This window comes from Mobula hypostoma, chromosome 20, assembly GCF_963921235.1.
Source record: "Mobula hypostoma chromosome 20, sMobHyp1.1, whole genome shotgun sequence".
Taxonomy (NCBI): domain Eukaryota; kingdom Metazoa; phylum Chordata; class Chondrichthyes; order Myliobatiformes; family Myliobatidae; genus Mobula; species Mobula hypostoma.
Window position 1 is genome coordinate 13,363,462 of NC_086116.1, and position 12,357 is coordinate 13,375,818.

The window sequence follows — 12,357 nt, forward strand, 5'->3', positions numbered from 1 at the left end:
GCTATAAAGAACTCTGCTGTCTCACTGATTAAGCACTTCAGTTGCAGAGTAAAAATGTGAATTAATTGCCTGGTTGCACAGGGTTCTTGAGTTTTACTATGAAACAAATATGACAATCTTTTACTGCATTTCACAAAGAAAAAATAAATACCGCTCTGCATTCACATATACGCATTCATAAATGGAGATTTTCTGCGTACGTTAATAGTGGGTTTAACCTTCAGGGCTTGTAAAAAAATATCTATTGAATATTAAATAGTTACCAACCGTATGGGAATGTTTGTATTGGCTCCGTAAAAACATCTGACACAATGGTTACAGGGATACGCCAGACCCAGAGAAGGTCCTCCGGAAATGCTGTGACAATACTGGTGATCAGACCAGGGTTGGACTGCAAGTCAGAACTCGGGTGTTTAGCTCTCAGCCTGTGCAATAGAAACCAAACACGACACAAGAATAGTGAGAGAAAAGCGGGAGAGAGAGAGAAGGCTGAATAAAAAATCACTTTGCATACAATAAATAAAATGTTTTGTTACGTTTTGTGACGCTCTGAAGTATGCAAAAGAAATAGAATAGCTATGCATGTTCTCATATGTAAAATATAAGATAAACAGGGCAGCAAGGTAGCATAGTGATTAGCGTAACAGTATTACAGCGCCAACTCATTTCCGCCACTATCTGCAAGGAGGGTATATGTTCTCCCTGTGGCAGCATGGGTTTCTCTGGGTACTCCGGGTCCTTCACATTCCAAAGACGTACAGGCGACTAAGTTAATTGGCCACATGGCTGGCGCAGTTTTGAGGTCTGGAAGGGCATGTTTCTCTAAAATAAATAAACGAGAAGGGAAAAATAACGCAAATGTATCGCATGTCTTACTCTATCTGTACAGTGAAAAGACGGGCTATCTTTCATGATTATAATAGCAGAAAATGCTGGGGATGTTCAGCAGGTGTTTGGTGAAAGGTCCCTGATCTGAAACATGAAGCCTGTTCCTCTCTTTACTTGACCTGCTGAGAGGCCCCAGTATTTTTGACGCTTTCTCTAGATTTTTCTCATCTGCATTTTTTTTTGCTTTTCAACTATGCTCATAGTTACTCTTCCAAAGAACTGTAAGCCACCTGCACTCGCCTTAGGGGTAGCAGTGAAGAGTGAAGCTCCAATAGAATTTCAAAGTTTAAAAGCATTTTAAATTATACCATTTTACTGTGAAGTTTCAAGTGCTGGATTCTATGATTAATTTTTGCTGACCTTGCAAGGATTTTCCATCAATTCACTGAAACACCATGTGTTAAAGTTCCCTTTCCCCATCCTCCGCACAGTGAAAGAGTAATCCAAATTCGAGAAATATTGTCTTGTAATTCAGCAGAAAACTGACTGATTATAATACAACTCTGTGTCTACCAGAACAGGAGGAGCAGACAAAATAAAAGATGTTACCTCTGTAAACTATCTGACGGTATAGAGGGCAATAAGATATCACAGTGGTTGGCAAGTTGCAATGAAGTCTAATTGTAGGACTGATTACTTATATTAATGAACTCGCTGTTAATTTCCATTACTTTCTACATTAGTTTGGAGTGCCAGCATTAGTTTGTATTATTGATGGGGATGTATTTGCACACTGACTTCTCTGCTAATGATATACATATTAAAATGAGGCACGTAATTAAGCATTGAAAGAGATTGGTCTTTCGGTCTCACACCAGGACATGAGCAGCGACCACAGATGTAAACGCTGCTGTGTTTCACCTTGCACTGTCCATCAAGGATGATGACTAGAATCTGACGTTTTGGCAGTTTGCCATTTGTTGCTAGACACAAAAAAAGATTTTCTAGTTACTGGATTTAATGGAACAGAAGAATAACACATGCAGAGCTGCAAGAAAAGGGAGAGGACTGATAAGCAAGCTTTCTGGGGATCGAGTAGGATAATCTGGAAGGTGAAAATGAGTTAGTCCTGACGAAGGGTCTCGGCCTGAAACGTCGACTGCACCTCTTCCTATAGATGCTGCCTGGCCTGCTGCGTTCACCAGCAACTTTGATGTGTGTTGCTTGAATTTCCAGCATCTGCAGAATTCCTGTTGTTTAGGTGAAAATGAGTATTCAGTCAGATCAGCCATGCTTTTATTGAAGGGTGGAGCCACTCCTAACTTTGATATTCTTATGGAATTATTTCAGTGCAAAATCATGAGACCTGTAGCATATGAGATTACCCAGTGCGTTTCTTGACTCTACCTGAAATAGCCAAGAACGTTTTTAAAATACGGCCAGTGGCCACTTAGTTAGGTACCACCTGTATACCTGCTTGGTATGCAAAGATCTAATCAGCCAATCATGTGGCAGCAACTCAATGCATAAAAGCAGACAGACGCTTTCATGAGGTTCAATTGTCGTTCAGACTAAACATCAGAATGGTGAAGAAATGTGTTCTATGTGACTTTGATATGGAATGATTGTTGGTGTCAGGTGGGGTGGTTTGAGTACATCAGAAACTGCTGCTTTCCTGTAATTTCACATAAACAGTCTTTAGAGTTTACAGATAGTGGTGCTAAAATAAATTCAGTGAGCAGCAGCTCTTCAGGGGAAAACACCTTGTTAATGAGAGAGGTCAAAGTCAGACTGTTTCAAGCTGAACGGAAAACAACGGTAACTCAAATAACCACACTGCTACAACAGTGGTGTGTAGAAGAGCATCTCTAAATGTACAACCTTGAAGTAATAATCTACGGCAGGAGAAGACCATGAACATACCCTCAATGGCCACTTTATTAGGCTCAGGAGACACCTAATAAAATGGCCACTGAGTGTACATTATAATAGATTTAAATGAAGATGTGGATTATTTGCATCAGTGGAAAGGAGAGGACACTTGACTAGACCTCATCCAAACACAATAAGAACAATGACAAGTGTCTTTCCTAACCTCAGGAACTCCAATTACTTAACAAACACTCAACAAAGTCAAGCTGGTGACATTTTAAGGTGGGAAACTTGGCTGTTGATTTACATAGAGTGAGATCCTACAACTATAATCCATTACTGACCTGATGATCTACATTAGTGGTGCTGAAGTTTGTGCATCAGCCCCTGGAGGGAGACGTGAACTACAACAATCTCATGAGTGCTACCAAATGAGCAATCACCAACAGCTGTGTGTATTAACTATTTTTCTTGTTATTTGCTTTGCAGCAAGGTTCTGTTCCATGTTGGTGCAAAGTGAATAGAAAATATTTTTGGCTCTTTTAAACTGCATGAATGTGCTCTTCTCATTACTACTATCAGACAGGAGACTCAGACTTAATGATCTTCCTTTCCGCTATCAGATGCCTGTCTGGTCCATGAACACTACCTCATTATTCCTTTTCTTCTGCACTATTTATTTAACGTGTAATCTATAATATTTTCATATCTTTGCTCTGCAATGATGCAGCAAAACGACGACATTCAAGTTGTATTAGATAGTGATATTAAACCCTGGTTCTGGTACTGTTATCGGCTGTTTGGGGAGAAATGTGGCTTTGACTGCAGTCACAGGCATTGAACACCATTTCCAAAATTAAGTTAAATACTTTTGAACTTTTTGTAAATGAACATTGAAAGTGGAGATTGCGGTTCAAGTGCTGAACATTGCATTTTTAATCTGTGTGGACAAGCCTGAACTTATACCACAATTTACTATGCTGGCCCTGCCAGAGTCGAATGAGAAACATGCTATGAGTTTTCTCCTGCAGCTGTTGACCTAGGAATGGTGACACAACATTTTTTTCCCTTTCAGTCCTACATCTTTGAAAGCGTGATTGTTTTTTTTTGAAGTACAATTGATATAATTTAGAACACTCAGTTCTGTATTTTTAATCAAGTTTCTCTGTTGCACCACTGACATAAATTCCACGATGTTTGGGGCATAGCAATTTGGTTGGTGTAGCAATTAGCATAATGCAATTACGATGCATTAATTCCTGCCTCTGTCTGTAAGGAGTTTGAACATTTTCCTAATGACCGTGTGTGTTTCCTCCAGATGCTCCGGTTTCCCCTCACCTTCCAAAGACGTATGGGTTAGTAGGTTAATTGGTGACATGGCTCATTGGACCAGAAGGGCTTGTAATCAAGCTGTAACTCTAAATAAATAAAATTAAAATTCTGTTGCTCCATTTTAGGAAGGATGCTGAGGCTTTAAATGTACAAAGGACACCTTCCAGCATTTAGCAGGAACACGGGGGCCGCTGGGACAGATAGATGCCAGAGAAGCGGCCAGCATGCAGGTGTAGTTTTTAGCATAATGTTATTACAGTGCAAGCAGCAGGGGTTTAATCCCATTGCTGTCTGTGAGAAGGCTGTATGTTCTCCCTGTGAGCTTGTGGCTTTCCTCTGGGTGCTCTGGTTTCCTCCCGTATTCCAAAGAGACATTTGGGTCAGTAGGTTAATTGGTCACATGGGTGTAATTGGTGGCGTGGGTTTATTAGGCCGGAAGGGGCTGTTAAGATGCTGTATCTCTAAATAAAGAAAATAATGAAAGTAAGTGGAATGACTAAGCAGCAGGTGAGCCGACTGGTGCTGCAGTGGGCAATAGCCAAACCCAACTTGAAGTGGAGGATCCCAGAGACTCACTCAGGGCAGGACCGTGGGGTTAGCTAAGATAGATCGCAGCCGAAATGGAAAGTAGAAGCAGAACAAAAATAGGAACTAGAAACTAAAGGCCAGAAGAAACCATAATAGCCACTCCAGGATGCAACAGTAAACTTCAACTGAAGTGAAGAATTCGCTGAAATTTCTTCCCAAGGAAGCAGAGTGCTGGAGGGAAGATACAAATTGTAGAGAAACATATCTAATGACAAATTCAATGGCTTGGTCTCACGACAGCACCTTGCAAATAGATGTCAAGAAAACAGAGTCTTTCAAGGAAGAGTGAATAATGAGCATCATTTACAGAAGAACTGGAATCACAGCAACAAAGCAAAATAGGTTGCCAGAGATTCCAGGATAAACGTGAAGGGAGACCAAAAGTGCTGAAGCAGCTTGCAATGCAAGAGGAAATATACAAACGAGGTCAGGCAGAGAGAGCAGAGGGCCATTAAAAAGACTAAATTAAATTTAAAGATTTCTTGATTGATGGCAACTGGCTGCAGGAGTTGAGATTAGGATAGATTTTACGAACTGGTGCTCTTGGGCACTCTTTATATATGCAACTGTCAGCTGAAGCTTTATGCTAGGGGCACTCATTTATAAAATTACCCAGCACGCACACCTGCACAGAGTGGAATGTTCAGACATCCAGTTGTCTTGCCTAATAATCCAATGACATTTTTAAAGTAAAACCATTTAGTTGCGTGTGTGCTAAATGTGAAATTCTTGTGGTACCATTAGCAAATGGAGCTGAACTGCAAAATGTATTCTTATATAAAGACTGATTTTAAAGGTAAAAATGCATATTCATTGGAAATGGGAAAAAACTGATACATCTGTGACATGGAACGAGTAGATAGCTCACACCGGAAGACCCCTCTTTTAGTCTTTCTATTCGTTAATTGGATTCTTAAAAAACAAGGACACATCAGAGTTTATTGGCATTAAGCATTGGGTATTCTAGACTTACTGCTTTAAGAAGTCATTGAAGATGGCAAACTCCTCATTGCTACCCTCAGGTTTATGTATTAAATGTACCTGGCGATACCCCAAAGGCAGCAGCTCATCTTTCGAGTCAAAAGAAGTAGAAAACTGCAAACAAAAACAACACACAAATTGAAATACATGACATGTGGTACAAAATACAGAAGTGCAAAACCTTAAACCTCACAATGGTTGGGAAGGAAGTGAAAAACAGACTAGGATTCAGATCTCAATGCTCAAACAACTGGTTAGGACTTCTTTGATCAGATGTTCTTGATTAGTAAAGGTGGCAAAGCTAACAAGGAGAAAGGAGGGGATTGGGGATGAGAGGGAAAATAAATCAGCCATAATCAAATGGTGGAACAGATTCGAAAGGCTGACTGGCCCAATTCTGCTCCTATGTCTTATGGTCTTATGTACTAACCAGAATATTATTGAACAGTATGTATACAACCTGAAAGAATCTGTTCACCGTAGATTGGAGATACAAGTAAACTCACTTTCTTTTTGGATTATTAACATAAGAAGAGTGTTACAGCTTGGCTTCAGTCCAGATGAACCAAAATATTGACTGTCCTTTTCCCTTCAAAGATGCTGCCTGACACACTGAGTTCTTCTAGCATTTTGTGTGTGGTTCCAGTGGATTCAATTTGCCCAGTTACTTCTAATTCAGAGAAGATTTATGCCAGACTTGATGAAATGTTTGGCTTTAATAACTAGTTAATTTAATAATTGCTAAACCTCAGCACCTTAAAGACTGTGTTTTTGTTTTTTGAACACAGCTTTTCTATTGGTTCATTACACATTTTGGGGAGAAATTAATCTGGAGTGGTAAACCTCACTGATTGATTTTGTCCACAATTCTGTCTCATGCATCAAATTCCTGCCAGAATAGCATCAGTTCTTTTTAATTTAAGCTCTTGTATGCTGAAGTGCTGGCAAGAGAGATAATGAAGATTTTGGATGGGGTATGTGTTTCCATGGTAACACACAGTGCCTCAAGCCTAAAATCCTGACTATCAATCTTGTTCTTGTATGTTTTCTCCCTCTCTGAACTTCCGATTCTAATGACTTTCACTTTCAAGCCATATGTATTAGTGTCCCTACTGATTTTGTTATGATATTGACATCAATTTAGATATTTGAATGCTGTTCTTCTCTTGTTCACTCCATAGATTCCTCTCTCATTCACTAAGTACTCAGATCCTTCATTCAATCCTCTTGCTATCAGTCATTTTCCTGCTTCCATTTCAGTGTCATTTATTATTATGAATGTATGAGCTGCTGCAGTTAAGCAGAGAGTCAGACTTCAATCACCACAGTGAGGCATTTGCCTTGCAAGACACTCCTTCAATATATTGGCCATCTTTAGAAGTACAGTGAAGCACTGTACCCAATTAATCTATTTTATAGACACATTATGGTGTTTGGGTTTTAATAAAAGTGCTAATGAAAAATGTATTACAAAGCAAAATCATCTGTTATCTTTCAGTGCATAGTCCATGTTATTTGAAATACCTGCAAGTCAGGAGTATTAGAAGTTAATACTGGAAATTTATTTTCCAGTGCTAACTTTCCTGGCTTAACTCATATGAGTGGAGAAGCTGTGTTTTTTTTAAAATGCATATCGATCTAAATTAAAGATCTCTGACTCATTCTAGCAGACATAAGAGACTGCAGATACTTGAATCTGGATCAAGAAAAAAAACAAACTGTTGAAGGAACTCAGCAGGTCAGGCCAAAGTGGGGTCTCAACATAAAACATCAACCATCCATTTGCCTCAACTGATGCTGTTTGTTCCTTCAGTTTTTTTTTGCACCATCTTGTTCTGCTTCTGTTGATCTTTGGAGTAAATGGTGTTGGTTGTATCAGTGACACCATATTAAAGAATGTATCCATTTTGGAGCAATGCCAGCTCTGGATAGAGCAACGAGGACCGCTTCAGTCTGGTTACTGGCGTATGGTAGGTACATTGTGGAGCATTTGCGGATAAACTCCAGTATAGGAACCTCAAATGGGATAATTTGAAAAAGCTCAGTCTCCTGAACCGGTGTGAATAACTTCACTCATCTCAACTCTGAACACAACTGACAGACTCATTTTCAAGTACGCTACAACTCATGTTCTCAGTATTATTTTTCTTTATTTGCCCAGTTTGCACATTGGTTGCTTGTCAGTCTTTGTTTTGTATAGTTTTTGATAAATTCTATTGACAAATTAAAACCCAATTAATAAATCATCAATTATCATGAAGTGCTTTGATCGGCTGGTAATGGCACATATTAAAAACTCCATTCCCGCCACACTGGACGTTCACCAATATGCTTACCGACAAAGGCGCTCAAAGACAGATGCTATGCTATGGCATCTGTCACGCACCTGGCCCTGACACGCCTTGAAAACAAGGACAGCTATGTCCAAATGCTGTTTCTGCATTTCAGTTTGGCATTCAACACTACTGTCCCAAAGAGCTTGAACAAACTCCTACTCCTCGGTCTAAGTACGCCACTGTGCAACTGGGTGTAGGACTTCCGAACCGACAGACCTCAGATAGTCAGGATGCACAACCGATCCCCACTCCCCACCTTCCTCATCTCAGGTGTCTCCCAGCGCTTCGTGTTGAGCCCTGTACTGTAGACTCTGCTCACACATGACAGCACGGCCGAGCACCTGAGGGGCTCATCACCAACAATGATGGGACGGAGAGGAGGTGAAAGAGCTTGAGGCCTGGTGCCCAGCAAATAATCTCTTCCTCAAGCACCACTCCCACCCCTCTTTACATCAGTGGCACAGCTGTGGAAATGGCGAGCAGTTTCAGACTCCTGGGAGTGCTCATCTCGCATAGCCTTTCATGGCCCCAGAACACATTCTTCACAAACAAGAAAGCTCACCAACACCTCTACTTTCTGAGGAGGCTGAAGAATGCTGGACTATGCACACCTATACTCACGTCATTCTACAGACGCAAAATAGACAACAGACAATAGGTGCAGGAGTAGGCCATTCGGCCCTTCAAGCCAGCACTTTTTTCACTGTGATCATGGCTGATCATCCACAATCAGTACCCCGTTCCTGCCTTCTCCCCTTATCCCTTGACTCCGCTATCTTTAAGAGCTCTATCTAACTCTTTCTTGAAAGCATCCAGAGAATTGGCCTCCACTGCCTTCTGAGGCAGAACATTCCACAGATCTACAACTCTCTGTGCCCTCTGTGTGAAAACGTTTTTCCTCAACTCTGTTCTAAATGGCCTATTCTTAAACTGTGGCCTCTGGTTCTGGACTCACCCATCAGCGGGGACATGCTTCCTGCCTCCAGCGTGTCCAATCCCTTAATAATCTTACATGTTTCAATCAGATCCCCTCTCATCCTTCTAAATTCCAGTGTATGCAAGCCCAGTCACTCCAATCTTTCAACATATGACAGTTCCGCCATCCCGGGAATTAACCTCATGTGCCTACGCTGCACTTCCTCAATAGCAAGAATGTCCTTCCTCGAATTTGGAGACCAAAACTGCACACAATACTCTAGCTGGGGTCTCACCAGGGCTCTGTACAACTGCAGAAGGACCTCTTTGCTCCTATACTCAACTCCCCTTGCTATGAAGGCCAACATGCCATTAGCTTTCTTCACTGCCTGCTGTACCTGCTTGCTTACTTTCAGTGACTGATGAACAAGGGCACCTAGATCTTGTTGTACTTCCCCTTTTCCTAACTTGACACCATTCAGATAGTAGTCTGCCTTCCTGTTCGTGCCACCAAAGTGGATAACTGCACATTTATCCACATTAAACTCTATCTGCCATACATCTGCCCACTCACCCAACCTGTCCAAGTTACCCTGCATTCTCATAACATCCTCCTCACATTTCACACTGCCACCCAGCTTTGTGTTATCTGCAAATTTGCTAATGTTACTTTTAATTCCTTCAGATAAATCATTAATATACATTTGTATATTGTAAATAGCTGCGGTCCCAGCACCGAGCCTTGCAGTACCCCACTAGTCACTGCCTGCCATTCTGAAAGGGACAGGTTATTCCCTACTCTTTGTTTCCCGTCTGCCAACCAATTTTCTGTCCATGTCAGTACCCTACCCCCAATACCATGTGCTCTAATTTTGCCCACTAATCTCCTACGCGGAACCTTATCAAAGGCTTTCTGAAAGTCCAGGTACACTACATCCACTGGCTCTCCCTTGTCCATTTTCATAGTTATATCCTCAAAAAATTCCAGAAGATTAGTAAAACATGATTTCCCCTTCGTAAATCCATGCTGACTCAGACCTATCCTGCCACTGCTATTGACTCCAGCATCTTCCCCACCACTGATGTCAGGCTAACTGGTCTATAATTCCCTGCTTTCTCTCCCTCTTCTTTCTTAAAAAGTGGGATAACATGAGCTACCCTCCAATCCGCAGGAACTGATCCTGAATCTATAGAACATTGGGAAATGATTACCAATGCGTCCACGATTTCTAGAGACACCTCCTTAAGTACCCTGGGATGCAGACCATCAGGCCCTGGGGAGCGATCAGCCTTCAGTCCCATCAGTCTACCCAACACCATTTTCTGCCTAATGTGAATTTCCTTCAGTTCCTCCATTACCTTAGGTCCTCTGGCCATTATTACATCTGGGAGATTGTTTGTGTCTTCCCTATTGAAGACAGATCCAAAGTACCTGTTCAACTCATTTGCCATTTCCTTGTTCCCCATGATAATTTCACCCATTTCTGTCTTCAAGGGCCCAACTTTGGTCTTAACTAATTTTTTCCTCTTCACATACCTGAAGAAGTATATACTATCCTCCTTTATTTTCTTGGCTAGCTTATCTTTGTACCTCATCTTTTCTCCCCGTATTGCTTTTTTAGTTATCTTCTGTTGCTCTTTAAAAGAAAGGTTCTCTAAAGATGCTGTTTAGAGAACATCCTAACATTCATGGTGCGGAAACTGCACTGTGGCAGACTGGAAGGCTCTACAACAGGTAGTTAAAACTGCTCAATGCTCCACCGGCACCAGCCTACTTGACATCAAGGGCATATATATACAGAAAGGTGCTGGAAAAGGGCTAGTAGAATCATGAAGGATCCCACTCACCCTGCTGATGTTTGGCCCATTTACATCAGGGTGGAGGCTACATAGCATCCATGTCTGGGGTCCAGAGACCTAAGCCTTTTCGGGACTGACTCTCTGGGTGCAGAGCTTGGAAAAAGTGATGCAGCAGACTTTTAACATCATAAATCAGTGAGTTGTTATGTCTCCCCTCTTGCTGTGAAATGGAGACATCTCTTTTCCCCTTATTTGGGGGAGAGAAAGCATGTGGTATGTCGAATTACCGGGTAAACAAGTAGTCTTTGGGGTACTGCTAGTCTGTGTCTTTATTGATGCTTTGTTGCACGCTTGAGTGCATGGTGGACGGAGCCGAGTGCTTTTTTTCTGGTGGGAGTGGCGGGTTGTTGCCTTCCTGCTGCCTGTGCATGGGAAGGGGAGCTGGGGGGTGGGCTTTGGGGCTCTAACATTTAACTGTCATTCATTCTTTGGGACACTCCTCTGTTTTTGTGGATGTTTGCAAAGAAAAAGAATTTCAGGATGTATATTCTATAAATTTCCCTGACATTAAGTGTTTCTACTGACCTATTGACTCAAAAAATTATTTTTGCCAAGCAGTTAGGCTAATCACAACTCTTCCCACTGATGCAACTCTCCACACCCCACACTCCTCATGTACAGAGATCAGATTTGTAGATCGGGTGATGTTCTCTTTGTCTCAATTCCAAATGCACACTCATGAGAAGAAAAGGTAGAAATGGCTGGATAGAGCACCCTCACATGCCAGTGCTCTGCGGAAGGCCCTCTGAAGTGTAATTAGTGTTATAACTGTAAGGTTCGAATTTCAAAACCATTTTAGTGACATTAATTAAAAGATAAATATTGGTCCGGACACTTCATTGAATGGCCCTGTTCTTCATTGGATCTTTGGTATCTCTTTTGGGATGCTTTGCACTCTTCAGAAAGATTGAATTGAGTTGAATTGTATTTGAATTGTATTTAATTGAACTGACTTTATTTCTTACATCCTTCATATACATGAGGAGTAAAAATCTTTACGTTACATCTCCATCTAAATGTACAGTGTGCAATTTATAGTAATTTATAATAAATAGTATGCACAACAGGACAGTCAATATAACATAGAAATACAAAAGATCAAGTGAAGCCTCACTTTCACACTGTTCATCATTATCCTTTGTCTAAAGTATACAGCAGGATGACTTGTATCTATTTTTGTATTTAGAATTGTGGGGTGCTAAGATACAGAAATGAACCATTTGACCCATTGGCTTTCATTTCTAGAACATTACAAGCACATTATCTTTCACTGCCTGGTGTCAGGTCTAAACTTTATGTTCAACAAGTTTTAGAAGATAAGAAAGTGACACTTGATTTTGAGTGAGTGTTGCTTTATTCCCCAAGCACCACAGCACTGAGAAACAACACTTCAGTTCAGTTTATCGATCCTTGATACTCGGTGGAACAACACCATAATTCAATAACTACAGGCTAGTTACTGAAGAGATCAAAGTCAGCTTCCACTAAACATGCTTCACAAGTGCAGTGTTGGAATTTGTTCTGCCAAGTTACAAAAATGATTTTACACTGGATGCTTTCAGGGAATTTAATTAATCTTTAGCTTTCCCTGGCAGTTCTATTCCACACAATACACCTTTTACCATACTTGAAACTTTTTTTTTCT

The 12,357-nt window shown here is 41.0% G+C and overlaps 1 protein-coding gene across 8 annotated transcripts in view; it reads right to left on the reverse strand.

Moving 5' to 3' along the window:
- Positions 1-12,357, reverse strand: part of LOC134359336 (phosphatidylinositol 3-kinase C2 domain-containing subunit gamma-like) — a 285,734-nt gene that overhangs the window by 249,137 nt on the left and 24,240 nt on the right. For all 8 annotated transcript variants that reach the window (XR_010021088.1, XM_063072428.1, XM_063072427.1 and 5 more), the window contains exons 3-4: positions 5,594-5,715; positions 268-425 (exon numbers count right to left, since the gene is read on the reverse strand). Coding sequence is in view for 7 of the 8 variants with exons in the window: in XM_063072428.1 (XP_062928498.1) it covers positions 268-425; positions 5,594-5,715 (280 nt within the window). In the remaining variant the exon portion in view is untranslated. The remainder of the gene's footprint in view (positions 1-267; positions 426-5,593; positions 5,716-12,357) is intronic.